The sequence below is a fragment of the Heptranchias perlo genome, chromosome 35 (assembly GCF_035084215.1).
Source record: "Heptranchias perlo isolate sHepPer1 chromosome 35, sHepPer1.hap1, whole genome shotgun sequence".
Classification (NCBI taxonomy): domain Eukaryota; kingdom Metazoa; phylum Chordata; class Chondrichthyes; order Hexanchiformes; family Hexanchidae; genus Heptranchias; species Heptranchias perlo.
In genome coordinates this window covers 25,068,866-25,086,723 of record NC_090359.1, presented here as the reverse complement: position 1 = coordinate 25,086,723, position 17,858 = coordinate 25,068,866, and the positions used below count along the sequence as shown (strand labels likewise).

General features: G+C 51.1%; 1 protein-coding gene across 2 annotated transcripts in view; it reads left to right on the top strand.

Moving 5' to 3' along the window:
- Positions 1–17,858, top strand: part of LOC137302485 (calpain-5-like) — a 36,774-nt gene that overhangs the window by 11,291 nt on the left and 7,625 nt on the right. Inside the window, exons 3-10 of one of the 2 annotated variants that reach the window (XM_067972176.1) lie at positions 3,587–3,718; positions 6,508–6,716; positions 10,561–10,753; positions 11,615–11,808; positions 12,496–12,573; positions 12,716–12,911; positions 15,983–16,102; positions 16,938–17,134. In XM_067972176.1, coding sequence (XP_067828277.1) covers positions 3,587–3,718; positions 6,508–6,716; positions 10,561–10,753; positions 11,615–11,808; positions 12,496–12,573; positions 12,716–12,911; positions 15,983–16,102; positions 16,938–17,134 — 1,319 coding nt within the window. The remainder of the gene's footprint in view (positions 1–3,586; positions 3,719–6,507; positions 6,717–10,560; positions 10,754–11,614; positions 11,809–12,495; positions 12,574–12,715; positions 12,912–15,982; positions 16,103–16,937; positions 17,135–17,858) is intronic. The other variant, XM_067972177.1, reaches the window with a different exon arrangement.

Genomic DNA, 17,858 nt, shown 5'->3' with positions numbered 1-17,858 from the left:
AGAACGTTGATAGATCTCTGATAACGTCCCCCCCACCCCCCCCCCGTTCCCTTCCATCCAGTAGGCTATTTGACCACAGGGGCATCACCGAACAATTACTTCCTGATCTTTTCCCTCCTGCTTTCTTCCGGTGTGGGTGATGTTGCACTCTGTACCTTGGCCCTTGTCCTGAATTCTCCGTTATGAATATAAAAGAAAAAGGGGGTCAATTCAGCTGTTATATAAAGCAATTATTAAAGGTGCCACACCGCCTCCTGCTGGCACGTTCACGACATGCCCTGAATCCACGAACACAAATCCACCTTCAGATTTCATAGGAACAGGAGTAGGCCATTCAGCCCCTCGTGCCTGCTCCGCCATTTGATAAGATCATGGCTGATCTGTGATCTAACTCCATATACCTGCCTTTGGCTCATATCCCTTAATACCTTTGGTTGCCAAAAAGCTATCTATCTCAGATTTAAATTTAGCAATTGAGCTAGCATCAATTGCTGTTTGTGGAAGAGAGTTCCAAACTTCTACCACCCTTTGTGTGTAGAAATGTTTTCTAATCTCACTCCTGAAAGGTCTGGCTCTAATTTTTAGACTGTGCCCCCCTACTCCTAGAATCCCCAACCAGCAGAAATAGTTTCTCTCCATCTACCCTATCCGTTCCCCTTAATATCTTATAAACTTCGATCAGATCACCCCTTAACCTTCGAAACTCTAGAGAATACAACCCCAATTTGTGTAATCTCTCCTCGTAATTTAACCCTTGAAGTCCGGGTATCATTCTAGTAAACCTACGCTGCACTCCCTCCAAGGCCAGTATGTCCTTCCGAAGGTGCGGTGCCCAGAACTGCTCACAGTACTCCAGGTGTGGTCTAACCAGGGTTCTGTATAGCTGCAGCATAACTTCTGCCCCCTTGTACTCCAGTCCTCTAGATATAAAGGTCAGCATTCCATTAGCCTTCTTGATTATTTTCTGCACCTGTTCATGACACTTCAATGATCTATGTATCTGAACCCCTAAGTCACTTTGGACATCCACTGTTTTTAACTTTTTACCATTTAGAAAGTACCCTGTTCTATCCTTTTTTGATCCAAAGTGGATGACCTCACATTTGTCTACATTGAATTCCATTTGCCACAGTTTTGCCCATTCACCTAATCTATCAATATCGCTTTGAAGGATTGCATAACCATTGAATCTTACAGCAAAGAAGGAGGCCATTTGGCCCATCCTGCCTATGCTGCCTCTTTGGAAGAGCTATCCAATTAGTCCCACTCCCTGCTTTTTCCCCCATAGTCCTGCAAATCTTTCCCCCTTTCAAGTATTTATCCAATTCCCTTTTGAAAGTTATTATTGAATCTGCTTCCACCGCCCTTTCAGGCAGCGCATTCCAGATCATCACAACTCGCTGCGTAAAAAATGTTCTTCTCATCTCCCCCCCCTGGTTCTTTTGCCGATTATCTTAAATCCGTGTCCTCTGGTCACCGACCCTCCTGCCACTGGAAACGGTTTCTCCTTATTTACTCTATCAAAACCCTTCATGGTTTTGAACACCTCGATTAAATCTCCCCTTAACCTTCTCTGCTGTAAGGAGAACAATCCCAGCTTCTCCAGTCTCTCCACATAACTGGAGTCCCCTCATTCCCGGCACCATTTTAGATTCGAAGTTAATATTGTGAGTCCCTGTCCCCCGATGGCTCAGTGCAGTAGAACAGGACTGTACTGAGCTACCTGTCCAGCAATTGGTTGGGCCTGAGCTTATAACAGGTCACACCCCACCCCCTTGCTAACAAAGATCCAAATTCCCACTCCTGATCGCTAGCCAGGATATCAGGAACATCCAGATGTGGAGATACCCCGGTGAGGATATCAGGAACATCCAGATGTGGAGATACCCCGCGGGGTGAGGGCAGGAATGGGTTGGAATTTTGTGAAGTGGAGGAACAGAGGGATTTCGGGGTCCGTGTACAGAAATCACTGAAAACTAGTGATCAGGTACAAAAAATAATTAAAAAGGCGAATGGAATATTGGCCTTTATCTCAGGGGGGCTGGAATACAAAAGGGTGGAGGTTATTTTACAGCTTTATAAAGCTCTGGTTAGACCCCATCTGGAGATACTGCGATAAGTTCTGGGCACCGCACCTCAGGAAGGATATATTGGCCTTGGAGGGGGTGCAGTGCAGATTCACCAGGATGATACTGGGGCTAAAAGGGTTAAGTTACGAGGACAGGTTGCACAGACTAGGCCTGTATTCCCTCGAGTATAGAAGATTAAGGGGTGATCTAATTGAGGTGTTTAAGATGATTAAAGGGTTTGAGAGGGTCGATAGAGAGAAACTATTTCCTCTGGTGGGGGGAGTCCAGAACAAGGGGGCAGAACCTTAAAATTAGAGCCAGGCCGTTCAGGGGGTGATGTCAGGAAGCACTTCTTCACACAAAGGGGAGTGGGAATCTGGAACTCTCTCCCCCGAAAAGCTGTTGAGGCTGGGGGTCAATTGAAAATTTCAAAACTGAGATTGATAGATTTTTGTTATGTAAGGGTATTAAGGGTTACAGAGCAAAGTCGGGTAGATAGAGTTAAGATACAGATCAGCCATGATCTAATTGATGGCGGAACAGGCTCGAGGGGCTGAATGGCCTCCTCCTGCTCCTAATTTAAATACATCTTTAACCATCTTTATATCTTATTAAAAATCTTTGTGTGTTCATTTCCTGTTCACAAACTTTACTCCCTGTTTTTAGTTGCACTTTTTATATCAATATTTATAATTGATAATCCCTGTATTATCAGTTACAGTGGCAATTCCCTATGTAAACACCTCCAGGTGGCTCTGTAGTTACGCGCTACAGCCACTGTGGCGACCTGGCCCCACTGTGTGCTCTTGCACCATGAGCAATGCCCAGGGTGGATCGCGCCCTCTTTAAACAGGCGGTGCTGACAATAACAGACTCGGAATGTCTGTGCCTGTCAGTTTCATCGAGCTCAGGCGTGACCGAAGATATCAGCCGTGGCTCAGTGGGTCGCAACTCTCTCACGTTCCTGAGTCAGAACGTCGTGGGTTCGAGTCCCACTCCAGAGGCTTGAGCACAAAACCTAGGCTGACACTCCCAGTGCCAGTACTGAGGGAGTGCTGCACCGTCGGAGATGCCGTCTTTCGAATGAGACGTTAAAAACGAGGCCCCGTCTGCCCCTCTCAGGTGGACGTAAAAGATCCCACGGCCGCTATTTCAAGGATGAGCAGGGGGAGTTCTTCCCGGTGTCCTGGGCCGATATTTATCTCTCAACCAACATCACTAAAAAAACAGATTATCTGTTCATTATCACGTTGCTGTTTTGTGGGATCTTGCTGTGCGCAAATTGGCTGCCACGTTTCCCACATTACGACAGTGACTACACTTCAAAAGTACTTCATTGGCTGTAAAGCGCTTTCAAGACCTCGTGCAGAGGTCTTGAAAGGCGCGATATAAATGCAGGTTTGTTCTTTCTATGTTCCGTGGATCCCCTTGTCGTGTATCCTCGTGCAGTCGCCTCTTTCCACCATTTCTTTCCCTCCCTCCCGCCCCGTGACCCTTGACCTCCGTTCTCCCCGCAGGAGCTTTGCGCGGATCCGCGGCTGTTCGTGGACGGGATCAGCTCCCGGGATCTCAATCAGGGGAGCCTGGGAAACTGCTGGTTCGTGGCTGCTTGCTCCTGCCTGGCGACAGAGGCGTCCCTCTGGAGAAAGGTCAGCAACGTTTCATCTCCGGCTACTGTCCGGCTGGGGGGAGGGGGAGGAGGGGGAGGAGGGAGGGGGAGGAGGGGGGGAGGAGGGGGAGGAGGAGGAGGAGGGGGGGAGGAGGAGGAGGAGGAGGAGGAGGGGGGGGAGGAGGAGGAGGGGGAGGAGGAGGGGGAGGAGGGAGGGGGAGGAGGGGGGGGAGGGGAGGAGGGGGGGGGAGGGGAGGAGGGGGGGGGGAGGAGGGAGGGGGAGGGGGGGGAGGAGGGAGGGAGAGGGAGAGGGAGGAGGAGGAGGAGGAGGGGTGGGGGGCCAGGCTATGGACGTGCAGTTGTCAGTCACATCGCTGTGTACAGATGGCGGGAATATGAGGTTATTTATCAAATGTAAACAAATATTTATCTCCCAAAACCCCTCCTTTGTTCAGCGGTATTTTAAGAGTCTTTTAGACGGTCTTTAATTCCACAGCTTTGGTTTACCATCACGCAGTGATTTATTCGTTCAGTTTGGAGGTTAACTCACCCTCGTGATGGGTGAGCTGTTACACTGCCCTTTCACATCTGGGACTCATGGTTTCAATCCAGCCCAGTCTGGTGAAGTGAAAGTATCCTTTCTCTGGCCAGAAAGGCCCCACGTAAAAGGATATATCCAGAGAGAGAGAGAGAGAGACCACAGGACAGCTGGTGTGGGACATGGAGCAACGCCAAACTGGAGAGGGACGTGGCAGTCTTCTGAGGAACGTTGATGAGAGAGTGTAATGGGAGCTTTACTCTGTATCTAACCCATGCTGTTTGATGGGACAGTGTAGAGGGAGCTTTACTCTGTATCTAGGAATATAGGAACAGGAGTAGGCCATTCAGCCCCTCGAGCCTGCTCCGTCATTTGATAAGATCATGGCTGATCTGTGATCTAACTCCATATACCTGCCTTTGGCCCATATCCCTTAATACCTTTGGTTGCCAAAAAGCTATCTATCTCAGATTTAAATTTAACAATTGAGCTAGTATCAATTGCCGTTTGCGGAAGAGAATTCCAAACTTCTACCACCCTTTGTGTGTAGAAATGTTTTCTAATCTCACTCCTGAAAAGTCTGGCTCTAATTTTTAGACTGTGCCCCCTACTCCTAAAATCCCCAACCAGTGGAAATAGTTTCTCTCTATCCACCCTATCCGTTCCCCTTAATATCTTATAAACTTCAATCAGATCACCACTTAACCTTCTAAACTCCAGAGAATACAACACCAATTTGTGTAATCTCTCCTCGTAACTTAACTCTTGAAGTCCGGGTATCATTCTAGTAAACCTACACTGCACTCCCTCCAAGGCCAATATGTCCTTCCGAAGGTGCGGTGCCCAGAACTGCTCACAGTACTCCAGGTGCGGTCTAACCAGGGTTTTGTATAGCTGCAGCATAACTTCTGCCCCCTTGTACTCTGGTCCTCTAGATATAAAGGCCAGCATTCCATTAGCCTTATTGATTATTTTCTGCACCTGTTCATGACACTTCAATGATCCATGTACCTGAACCCCTAAGTCCCTTTGGACATCCACTGTTTTTAACTTTTTACCATTTAGAAAGTACACCCGTGCTGTACCTGCCCTGGGAGTGTTTGATGGGACAGTGTAGAGGGAGCTTTACTCTGTATCTAACCTGTGCTGTACCTGCCCTGGGAGTGTTTGATGGGACAGTGTAGAGGGAGCTTTACTCTGTATCTAACCCTGTACCTGCCCTGGGAGTGTTTGATGGGACAGTGTAGAGGGAGCTTTACTCTGTGTCTAACCCGTGCTGTACCTGCCCTGGGAGTGTTTGATGGGACAGTGTAGAGGGAGCTTTACTCTGTATCTAACCCGTGCTGTACCTGCCCTGGGAGTGTTTGATGGGACAGTGTAGAGGGAGCTTTACTCTGTATCTAACCCGTGCTGTAGCTGCCCTGGGAGTGTTTGATGGGACAGTGTAGAGGGAGCTTTACTCTGTATCTAACCCGTGCTGTACCTGCCCTGGGAGTGTTTGATGGGACAGTGTAGAGGGAGCTTTACTCTGTATCTAACCCGTGCTGTACCTGCCCTGGGGGTGTTTGATGGGACAGTGTAGAGGGAGCTTTACTCTGTATCTAACCCGTGCTGTACCTGCCCTGGGAGTGTTTGATGGGACAGTGTAGAGGGAGCTTTACTCTGTATCTAACCCGTGCTGTACCTGCCCTGGGAGTGTTTGATGGGACAGTGTAGAGGGAGCTTTACTCTGTATCTAACCCGTGCTGTACCTGCCCTGGGAGTGTTTGATGGGACAGTGTAGAGGGAGCTTTACTCTGTATCTAACCCGTGCTGTACCTGCCCTGGGGGTGTTTGATGGGACAGTGTAGAGGGAGCTTTACTCTGTATCTAACCCGTGCTGTACCTGCCCTGGGAGTGTTTGATGGGACAGTGTAGAGGGAGCTTTACTCTGTATCTAACCCTGTACCTGCCCTGGGAGTGTTTGATGGGACAATGTAGAGGGAGCTTTACTCTGTATCTAACCCGTGCTGTACCTGCCCTGGGAGTGTTTGATGGGACAGTGTAGAGGGAGCTTTACTCTGTATCTAACCCGTGCTGTACCTGCCCTGGGAGTGTTTGATGGGACAGTGTAGAGGGAGCTTTACTCTGTATCTAACCCGTGCTGTACCCGCCCTGAGAATTAACAGGAACAGGGATGGAAACTTTGCACGGTGGCACTTCCAAACGTGACAGATCCCTTCGCTGTGCCATTCGCCGGAAGCAAATTGTTTGTTTTCCCACCAAATTGACGTTTCAAACTCGTTCTCCAGGTCATCCCGAATCACAAGGAGCAGGAATGGAACCCGAAACGTCCTCGCAACTACTGCGGGATCTTCCACTTTCGCTTCTGCCGATTCGGCAGCTGGATCGACGTTGTGATCGACGACCGCCTCCCGAGCATCGACGGCCGCCTCATCTTCTGCCACTCCGACGACAGCCGTGAGTTCTGGTGCGCCTTGCTGGAGAAAGCCTACGCCAAGTGAGTCGGTTCTTCGCAACAAGGAGCGAAAAGGACGAAACCTTCCCGACACGGGACGGTCTCGGAGTCTTGACTGAGGAGGTCGCGAGCATGGTTGGATAGGGGGATGTTGTCCGCATGGAATTCCAGGAGGCACTTGATAAGTTCGCACCCAAGGGATTATTGGGAGAAATGAGTGCACTCGGAAGTGGAATAACCTTGCGACTTTGGTTGGGAGGGAGGAGACAGTGAGGGGGGATTAAGGCAATGCCGGGATGTGACAATTGGCGTTCCCCAGGGATCTGTAACTGGGGCCTCAGCTTTTCACCATATATAGCAATGACTTGGATGAAGGAATAGAGAGTTGTATTGCAGATGACGCTAAGTTAGGAGGCACGGTGAGTTGTGTAGATGGGAGCAGGAAGTTGCAAGGGGACGTAGACAGATTAAATGAGTGGGCAAAGCTGTGGCAGATGGAGTTCAATGTGGGGAAGTTTGAGACCGTCCACTCCAAGAAAAACACATCTGAATATTTTCCAAATGGTGAGAGACGAGGAACTGTGGAGGAGCATACTGAGTTGGGTATCTGCGTACCTAAATCACTTAAAAGCCAGTGCACAGGTACAAAAAGTAATCACAAAGGCAACTGGAATGATTATCTTTATCTCAAAGGGTCTGGAATGCAGACAGGGGGAGTTATGCTTCAGTTGTATGGAACGTTAGTCAGACCCCATCGGGAACACTGCGTTCAGTTCTGGGCACCGCACCTCGGGAAGGATATATTGGCCTTGGAGGGGGTGCAGCGCAGATTCACCAGAATGATCCCGGGGCTGAAAGGGTTAAATTACGAGGAAAGTTTGCATAAACTTGGTTGGTATTCCCAAAAGTTTCGAAGGCTGAGGGGGATCTAATCGAGCTGTTTAACATGACAAGAGGATTGGGTAGGGTGGATACAGGGAAATTATTTCCTCAAAATTATGCCATTCAGGAGTGAAATCAGGAAGCTCTTTTTTTTCACACAAAGGGTGTTGGAAATCTGGAACTGTCTCCCTCAAAAGGCCGCGGATAGAATCATAGAAAACTTACGGCACAGAAGGAGGCCATTCGGCCCATCGTGTCCGCGCCGGCTGAGAAACGAGCCGCCCAGCCTAATCCCACTTTCCCGCATTTGGTCCGTGGCCCTGCAGGTCACGGCTCTTCAGGTGCACATCCAGGGATTTTTAAAATGCGATGAGGGTTTCTGCCTCTACCACCCTCTCAGGCAGTGAGTTCTAGACCCCCACCACCCTCTGGGTGAAGAAATGTTTCCTCATTTCTGCTCTAATCCTTCTACCAATCACTTTAAATCTATGCCCTCTGGTTATTGACCCCTCTAAGGGAAATAGGTCCTTCCTGTCCACTCTATCTAGGCCCCTCATAATTTTATACACCTCAATTAAATCACCCCTCAGCCTCCTCTGTTCCAAAGAGAACAACCCCAGCCTATCCAATCTTTCCTTATAGCTAAAATTCTCCAGTCCTGGCAACCTCCTCGTAAATCTCCTCTGTACCCTCCCTAGTGCGATCACATCTTTCCTGTAATGTGGTGACCAGAACTGTACGCTGTACTCAAGCTGTGGCCTAACTAGTGTTTAATACAGTTCCAGGATAACATCCCTGCTCTTACATTCTATGCCTCGGCTCGATGCTGGGGGTCAATTGAAATTTCCAAGACTGAGATTGATAAATTTTTAATATAAAAACAGAAAATGCTCAGGAGGTCAGGCAGCATCTGTGGAGAGAGAAAACAAGAGTTAACGATTCAGGTCGATGACCTTTCATCAGAACTGGAAGAAGTTAGAAATTATCAGTTTTTAAGCAAGTCCAGAGTCGGGGAAAGGGAAGGGTCGGGTCGGGGGAGGGGGCGGTGAGTTGGGGCGGGGGGAGGAACAAAAGTGAAGGTCTGTGATCGGGTGGAGGGCAAGGACGATTAAATGACAAAAGTGACGACAGTACAAAGCAAAAGCAGGTGATAATGAAACCAGTAAAGAGACAAAAGATGAGTCCAGAGGAGGTGTAAATGGTTAGAGCAGAATAGCAGAGAGAAGTATTGAAAAATCCAACAGAGAAGGGGCTCTTTTCTCTGGAAAAAAGACTGAGGGGTGACCTAATAGAGGGGTTTAAAATGATCAAGGGGTTTGATAGGGTCGATGTAGAGGAGATGTTTCCACATGTGGGGGAGACCAGAACGAGGGGCCATTAATATAAGATGTCAGCTGTGACTCAGTGGGTAGCACTCTGTCTCTCGGTCTGTCTCTCTCTCTCTCTCTCTCTGTCCCTGTCTCTCTCTCTCTGTCTCTCGGTCTGTCTTCCTCTCTGTCTCTCTGTCCCTGTCTCTCTCTCTCTCTCTCTCTCTGTCTCTCTGTCTGTCTTCCTCTCTGTCTCTGTCTCTCTCTCTGTCCCTGTCTCTCTCTCTCTCTCTCTGTCTCTCTGTCCCTGTCTCTCTCTCTCTCTCTCTCTCTGTCTCTCTGTCTGTCTTCCTCTCTGTCTCTGTCTCTCTCTCTGTCCCTGTCTCTCTCTCTCTCTCTCTGTCTCTCTGTCTGTCTTCCTTTCTGTCTCTGTCTCTCTCTCTGTCCCTGTCTCTCTCTCTCCCTGTCTCTCTCTCTCCCTGTCTCTCTCTCTGTCCCTGTCTCTCTGTGTGTGTGTCTCTCTCTGTCCCTGTCTCTCTCTCTGTCCCTGTCTCTCTCTCTCCCTGTCTCTCTCTCTCCCTGTCTCTCTCTCTGTCCCTGTCTCTCTCTGTGTGTGTCTCTCTCTGTCCCTGTCTCTCTCTGTCCCTGTCTCTCTCTCTCTCTCTCTGTCTCTGTCTCTCTCTCTCTGTCCCTGTCTCTCTGTCTCTGTCTCTTTCTCTGTCTCCAACTCTCTCTCTCTGTCCCTGTCTCTGTCTCTCTCTGTTCCTGTCTCCCTCTCTGTCTCTCTGTCTGTGTCTCTCTTTCTCTGTCCCTGTCTCTCCCTCGCTCTCTCTCTCTCTGTGTTTCTCTCTGTCTCTCTCTCTATCTCTGTCTCTCTCTTTCTCTCTCGTCTCTGACTCAGGAGGTCGTAGGGTTAAAGTCCCACCCCATGAACTTGACCACAAAATCCAGGCTGACACTCTCATTGCAGTACTGAGGGAGTGCTGCACTGTCAGAGGTGCCGTCTTTCGGATGAGACATTAAACCGAGGCCCCGTCTGCCCCCTCGGGTGGATGTCAAAGATCTCACGGCCACTACTTCGAAGAAGAGCAGGAGAGTTCTCCCTGGTGTCCTGGTCCCAATATTTATCTCTCAACCAACATCGCTAAAACCGATTATCTGGTCATTTATCTCATTGCTGTTTGTGGGATCTTGCTGTGCGCAAATTGGCTGCCGCGTTTCCTACATTACAACAGTGACTACACTTCAAAACTACTTCATTAGCTGTCAAGTGCCTTGGGGCATCCTAAAGTTGTGAAAGGCGCCGTATAAATGCGAGCCTTTATCTCTTTCTTCTAAGATAGTCACAAATAAATCCAATCGGGAATTCAGGAGAAACTTCTTCACCCAGAGAGTGGTGAGAATGTGGAACTCGCTCCCACAAGGAGTAGTTGAGGTGAATAGTGTAGATGCATTTAAGGGGAAGGTAGATAAACACACGGGGTGAGAGGTATAGAAGGATATGCTGATAGGGTGAGATGAGGTAGGGAGGGAGGAGGCTCGTGTGGAGCATAAACGCAGGAACAGACTAGTTGGGCCGAATGGCCTGTTTCTGAGCTGTAAATGCTATGTAATCAGGCCGGTAACACTGAGACACTGCAATGGTGGTAGGGGGTCACTTCTGTGCATGAACTGATCACGTGTCCGCCCCACAACAGGCTGAACGGCTGCTACGAGGCTCTGGAAGGCGGCAACACGGCCGAGGCCTTGGTGGACTTCACCGGGGGGATCTCGGAGCTGGTGGCCCTGGACAAGGAAGACTACGGCAACGACCTGGAGAAGAGGAAGAAGCTGTACCAGAATCTACTGAACGCCCATTCCAGGGGGTCTTTGATTAGCTGCTCCATCCGGGTAATGCGGCCTTCTCGCGGGGGGGGGCTACCTGGCTGCTCCCGACCCACTTGAGTCAGAAGGTCGTGGGCCGAGCCCCCACTCCAGAGACTGGAGCCTGTAATCCAGGCCGACACTCCCAGCGCTGCACTGTCATAGGAAGTAGGCGCTGTCGGAGGTGCCGTCTATCAGATGAGACGTTAAACCGAGGCCCCGTCTGCCCCCCCTCGGGTGGACGTAAAAGATCCCACGGCCACTATTTCGAAGAAGAACAAGGGGGGAGTTCTCCCCCGGTGTCCTGGGGCCAATATTTATCCCTCAACCAACATCACTAAAACAGATTATCTGGTCGTTAACACATTGCTGTTTGTGGGATCTTGCTGTGCGCAAATTGGCTGTCCCGTTGCCTACATTACAACAGTGACTCCGCTTCAAAAAAGTATTTCATTGGCTGTAAAGCGCTTTGGGACGTCCTGAGGTTGTTTTTTTTTTCTTTAAAACCTCCCTCTTTGACCAAGCTTTTGGTCACCTGTCCTAATATCTCCTGATGTGGCTCGGTGTCAAATTTTGTTTGATAATCGCTCCTGTGAAGCGCCTTGGGAGGTTTTACTACGTTAAAGGCGCTATATAAATGCAAGTTATCGATCTTGTTGTGTGAAAACCGTGTAAACGTGCGGATGGGTCGCACGGCCTTACGGGGCCGACCCGCCATTTTGTGGCGAATCGCCAGAGCCCGGCGCGCGAGCCGCCAGCTCGGGGTGGGGTTGGGTTGGGTGGGGGTGGGGTTGGGTGGAGTTGGGTTGGGTGGGGGTGCGGGGGTCGCGCACAAGTGCACTGACCCACCCCTTCACCCCTTTGTTTGTGTTTTTGTATTTGGTGCAGCCTGAGTCCGGCGAGCAGCTGGAGGCCCAGACGGGCTGCGGTTTGGTGAAGGGCCACGCCTACGGCGTCACGGACGTGCGCAAGGTGCGCCTGGGGGTGGGCCTGCTGTCCTTCTTCAAGTCGGAGAAGCTGTTCATGATCCGCATGCGGAACCCCTGGGGCAGCACGGAATGGAACGGCCCGTGGAGCGATGGGTAGGACTGTCAGTTTATATGGGGAGTGGCCGCTCTCATCTCCAACTTTCTCTCTGTGCTCGTCAAGGTGAGGGACGTTAGTGCAGGGGTGTGGATCTCAGGTACAGCACAGGTTAGATACAGAGTAAAGCTCCCTCTACACCGTCCCATCAAACACACCCAGGGTAGGTACAGCACGGGTTAGATACAGAGTAAAGCTCCCTCTACACTGTCCCATCAAACACTCCAAGGACAGGTACAGCACGGATTAGATACAGAGTAAAGCTCCCTCTACACTGTCCCATCAAACACTCCCAGGGCAGGTACAGGGTTAGATACAGAGTAAAGCTCCCTCGACACTGTCCCATCAAACACTCCCAGGGCAGGTACAGCACGGGTTAGATACAGAGTAAAGCTCCCTCTACACTGTCCCATCAAACACTCCCAGGGCAGGTACAGCACGGGTTAGATACAGAGTAAAGCTCCCTCTACACTGTCCCATCAAACACTCCAAGGACAGGTACAGCACGGGTTAGATACGGGGCTGGCCGGGAGTTGGGCGGGGGAGAGGGGGACTGTCCCCAGTCCGAGTCCTGCCCGTCAGGAGAGGAGGGAGACAATATTTTGAGGTAACACGCAGCTTCTGTCGAAGGATGAATCGAAGGGTCTGAGCCTGGTCTCACCGCATTGTCCGGTTTTTATTTGTAGGTCTGAAGAATGGAAACAGATCAGCAAAGGGGAGCGGGAGAGAATGGGAGTGACAGTGCGAGATGACGGGGAGTTCTGGTAAGATCTGTAAAAGTTTTGATAAATAAACCTCCCCCCCCCATCCCTCCGGGAAATGGGCCGAATGGCCTGTTTCGGGTGCTGTACATTCTATCTCGGCCTTGAAGTAACCGAGGGACTTTCCTTCCTGTTTCCTGCGCAGGATGACGTTCCATGATTTCTCCGTTTACTTCACAGACCTGGTGGTGTGTCGTCAGATCAACACCACCGCCCTGAGCTTGCACAAGACGTGGGCGGAGGCCACCCGTTTCAGTGAGTGGCTCGTCTGCGACCCTCCGCTGCAGAACCGGAGCGGGGGCTGCATCAACAACCGGGACACGTTCCTCCAGAACCCTCAGGTCTGTGCCGGGTTAGCCTCGATCACCGAGGGGCGAGGTGGCGGGGGGGGGGGGGGGGAGAGTGGGATAGTCCAGTCCTGCCCACCGGCTCTATCACCCGCTCTGGCATTGGATGAGCGACTCCCCAAAGAACTTGCATTTATATAGCGCCTTTCACCACCTCAGGCCGTCCCGAAGCGCTTTACAGCCAATGAAGTACTTTTGTGAAGCGTCGTCACTGTTGTGATGTAGGAAACGCGGCAGTCGATTTGCGCACAGCAAGATCCCACAAACAGCAATGAGGTAAATGATCAGATCATCTGTTTTTAGTGATGTTGGTCGAGGGATAAATATTGGCCCAGGACACCGGGAGGGTGAACTCCCCCCCTGCTCTTCTTCGAAATTGTGGCCGTGGGACCTTTTACATCCACCTGAGAGGGGCAGACGGGAGCCTCGTTTTAAGGTCTCATCCGAAAGACGGCACCTCCGACAGTGCAGCACTCCCTCAGTGCCGGCACTGGGGATGTTGGTCTGGATTTTGTGCTCAAGTGTCTGGAGTGGGATTTGAACCCACGATCTTCTGACTCTGAGGCGAGAGAGAGTGCAACCCACTGAGCCACGGCTGACACCAAGGCGAAGGCTTGAGGCCTCCCCCCTTATCTGAGGCACTCGGGGGACGTGTTGCTCCCTGTGGTCCTTGGGTCCTGTGTTCCCGGCCTGCTAGGATTCAGCACCGTCTCCCTCCTACTCCTGGAAGAGTATAAGCAAATCGTGGAGCAATGATGGAGAAAGTGAAAGGGCCCCGTTTAAAGAAAGATGGCACCCCACCTCCCAGTGCTCTCCTGGCCGGCCTCCCACCTTCCACCCTCCGTGAACTTGAGCTCATCCAAAACTCTGCTGCCCCCGTATCCTAACTCGCACCGAGTCCCGTTCACCCATCACCCCCCCTCCCGTGCTCGCTGACCTACATTGGCTCCCGGTCCGGCTCATCCTTGTGTTCAAATCCCTCCGCGGCCCTCGCTCCCCCTCCCCTATCTCTGTAACCTCCTCCAGCCCTACATCCCTCCGAGATCTCTGCGCTCCTCCAATTCTGGCCTCTTGCGCATCCCCGATTTCCATCGCTCCACCATTGGCGGCCGTGCCTTCAGCTGCCTGGGGCCCTAAGCTCTGGAATTCCCTCCCTAAACCTCTCCGCCTCTCTCTCCTCCTTTAAGAAGCTCCTTAAAACCTACCTCTTTGACCAAGTTTTTGGTCACCTGTCCTAATATCTCCTCATGTGGCTCGGTGTCAAATTTTGTTTGATAATTGCTCCTGTGAAGCGCCTTGGGACGTTTTACTACGTTAAAGGCGCTATATAAATGCAAGTAGTTGTTGATGATAGCAGGAGCTCAATGCTCCTGGTCCCCCAGTTGACCATCTGAGTCCTACAGACCAGGGAAGTCCAAGGTTGGTGCGGAGCTGGCTGATCTCAGTAGTTGGCCTCAGGATTCCCAGCCATGCGTATCGAGCGACCCCCCCACCTACAAAACAGCGCAACGAGGTGGGGACGTTGGGGATTGGCTCGGCTCTGATGCCAATACCTGAAGAATGGCCACCTGGGTGAGGCCCCAGGGGAGAGGGTGGGGGTTGCAGTCCTCGAGGAATCGTCGAGAAGTTCGAGTCAAGGCTTCAGGAGAAGGAAGAAAGTTAGTGAAGGGGGAAAGTAAATCTGAAACTGAGAGCAGACGGCAGTGACTGGGAGGGGGGAGAAGAGGAGAGGTGAATCATAGCCGCAAACCCAAGAAACCATCACTGCATGCTCCTCGAGCAAGCCGTTCAATCATAGAATCATACAGCACAGAAGGAGGCCATTCGGTCCATCGTGGCTGTGCTGGCTCTTTGAAAGAGCTATCCAATTAGTCTCACTCCCCCCTGCTCTTTCCCCCACAGCCCTGCAAATTTTTTCCCTACAAGTATTTATCCAATTCCCTTTCGAAAGTTACTATTGAATCTGCTTCCACCGCCCTTTCAGGCAGCGCGTTCCAGATCATCACAACTTAATAGAGGTGTCCAAAATTACAAGGGGTTTTGATAGAGTAAATAAGGAGAAACTGATTCCAGCGGCAGGAGGGTCGGTAACCAGAGGACACAGATTTAAAATAATTGGCAAAAGAAGCAGAGGGGAGATGAGAATCTGTTCACCTCAATTACCCCTTGTGGTGGCAAGTTTCACATTCTCACCACTCTGCCCCTGGAAGTGTTTGATGGGACAGTGTAGAGGGAGCTTTACTCTGTATCTAACCCGTGCTGTACCTGCCCCTGGGAGTGTTTGATGGGACAGTGTAGAGGGAGCTTTACTCTGTATCTAACCCGTGCTGTACCTGCCCTGGGAGTGTTTGATGGGACAGTGTAGAGGGAGCTTTACTCTGTATCTAACCCGTGCTGTACCTGCCCCTGGGAGTGTTTGATGGGACAGTGTAGAGGGAGCTTTACTCTGTATCTAACCCCGTGCTGTCCCTGCCCTGGGAGTGTTTGATGGGACAGTGTAGAGGGAGCTTTACTCTGTATCTAACCCGTGCTGTACCTGCCCCTGGGAGTGTTTGATGGGATAGTGTAGAGGGAGCTTTACTCTGTGTCTAACCCGTGCTGTACCTGCCCCTGGGAGTGTTTGATGGGACAGTGTAGAGGGAGCTTTACTCTGTGTCTAACCCGTGCTGTACCTGCCCTGGGAGTGTTTGATGGGACAGTGTAGAGGGAGCTTTACTCTGTGTCTAACCCGTGCTGTACCTGCCCCTGGGAGTGTTTGATGGGACAGTGTAGAGGGAGCTTTACTCTGTATCTAACCTGTGCTGTACCTGCCCTGGGAGTGTTTGATGGGACAGTGTAGAGGGAGCTTTACTCTGTATCTAACCCGTGCTGTACCTGCCCTGGGAGTGTTTGATGCGACACTAGGTAACGAGAATGGTTTAATTCCCCAGCACTAACATCTCTCACTTTGATGAGCTGGAAGCCCACAGGAGAGCAAAGTATGACTGCTCACATCTCTCGTTATTGAGCGTGCTCAGTGCTGTGCTCTCACTGTGCTCCCTTGTTCTCTGTCCTGGTTCCCTCAGTTTGTGTTCAATATACCGAGTGACGACTCCGCTCTGCTGTACCTCCAGCAGGAAGACAAGCGTCTGTATCGCAAGGATGGTTGGGGGCAAAACCTCTCCATCGGATTCGAGATCTTCAGGGTAAGTGGCGGCATTGGGGGGATGGGTGGGGGTGGGGGAGATGGGGGTGGGGAGATGGGGCACTGGTCCCCGAGATCTGGGCAAAGATAAAAGTCACTGGACAAATGTATTGAATTGATGCATGTGATCATGTTCAGCCGAGGCTCAGTGGGTATCACTCTCGTCTCCCAGTCAGAAGGTCGTGGATTCGAGTCCCGCTCCAGAGACTTGAGCACAAAATCTAGACTGACCACTCCCAGTGCCGGTACCGAGGGAACGCTGCACTGTCGGAGGCGCCGTCTTTCAGAAGAGACGTTAAACCGAGGCCCCGTCTGCCCTCTCGGCTATTTCGAAGAAGAGCAGGGGGAGTTCTCCCCGGTGTCCTGGCCAATATTTATCCCTCAACCAACATCACTAAAAACAGATGATCTGGTCATTTATCACATTGCTGTTTGTGGGATCTTGCTGTGCGCAAATCGACTGCCCCGTTTCCTACATTACAACTGTGAGCACACTTCAAAAATACTTAGTTCCGTTGTAAAACACTTTGGGACGTCCCGAGATCGTGTTTTAATGATGTTGGAGAATTCTCCTGCTCCTCTTCCAATTGTGGCCGTGGGATCTTTTACATCCACCTGAGAGGGGCAGACGGGGCCTCGGTTTAACGTCTCATCCGAAAGACGGCACCTCCGGCAGTGCAGCACGTCCCTCAGGTACTGCACCGGGGAGCGTCGGCCCGGAGTGGGACTCGAACCCACGACCTTCTGACGCGGAGGCCGGAGAGAGCGCCATCCGCTGCGCCGTGGCCCCGATGCCAATTTACACTCCCCCCGCTTTCCCCTCCTCGGGCCATCAGGTGGAGTTGAATCGGGAGTACCGGATGCACTCGTTCCAGCAGAAGGTGACGGGATCGACCTACATCGACTCGCGCAGTGTCTTCCTCAGGGCCGAGCTGAAGCAGGGCCAGTACGTCATCGTCCCGAGCACCTTCGAGCGGGCCCAATCCGGCAAGTTCCTGCTCCGACTCTTCACCGAGAAGCCCTCCAAGCTCAGGTAGTACTTTGTACAAGACCTCGGGTCAGGCCTCAGTTGGTATACGGTGTCTGGTTTTGGTCTCCTGGTCGGGTGGGTGGTCCCCAGGCTTTGGAAAGGGGTAAAGAGGAGGGCCACAGGAGTAATTCTGGCCTTGAAGCATCTTGGTTACCAAGATAGGCTAAAACAACAACAACTTGCATTTATATAGCGCCTTTAACATAGTAAAAAAAACCCCCAGAGCGCTTCACAGGAGTGTCATTAAACAATATTTGACACCGAGCTACAGAACAAAAATATTAGAACAGGTGACCAAAAGCTTGGTCAAAGAGATAGGTTTTAAGGGGCGGCTTAAAGGAGGTGGTGAGGTTTAGGGAGGGAATTCCAGAGCTTAGGGCCCGAGGCAGCTGAAGGCACGGCCGCCAATGGTGGAGCGATTAAAATTGGGGATGTCCCAGGAGGCAAGAATTGGAGGAGCGCAGAGATCTCGGAGGGATGTAGGGCTGGAAGAGGTTACAGAGATGGCAGGGGGACGAGGCCATGGAGGGATTTGAAGACAAGGATGAGAATTTTAAAATCGAGGCGTTCTCGAGCAGGCAGCCAGTGTAGGTCAGCGAGCACGGGTGGGTGATGGGACCCTACACTTGAGGGAGGGGTGATCTGATGAAGGTTCATTCATTGATGAAGAAGGGAATAGATTGTTTTCGAGATGACAAGTTTGTTCCAATTTTTTTTAATTTTTTTT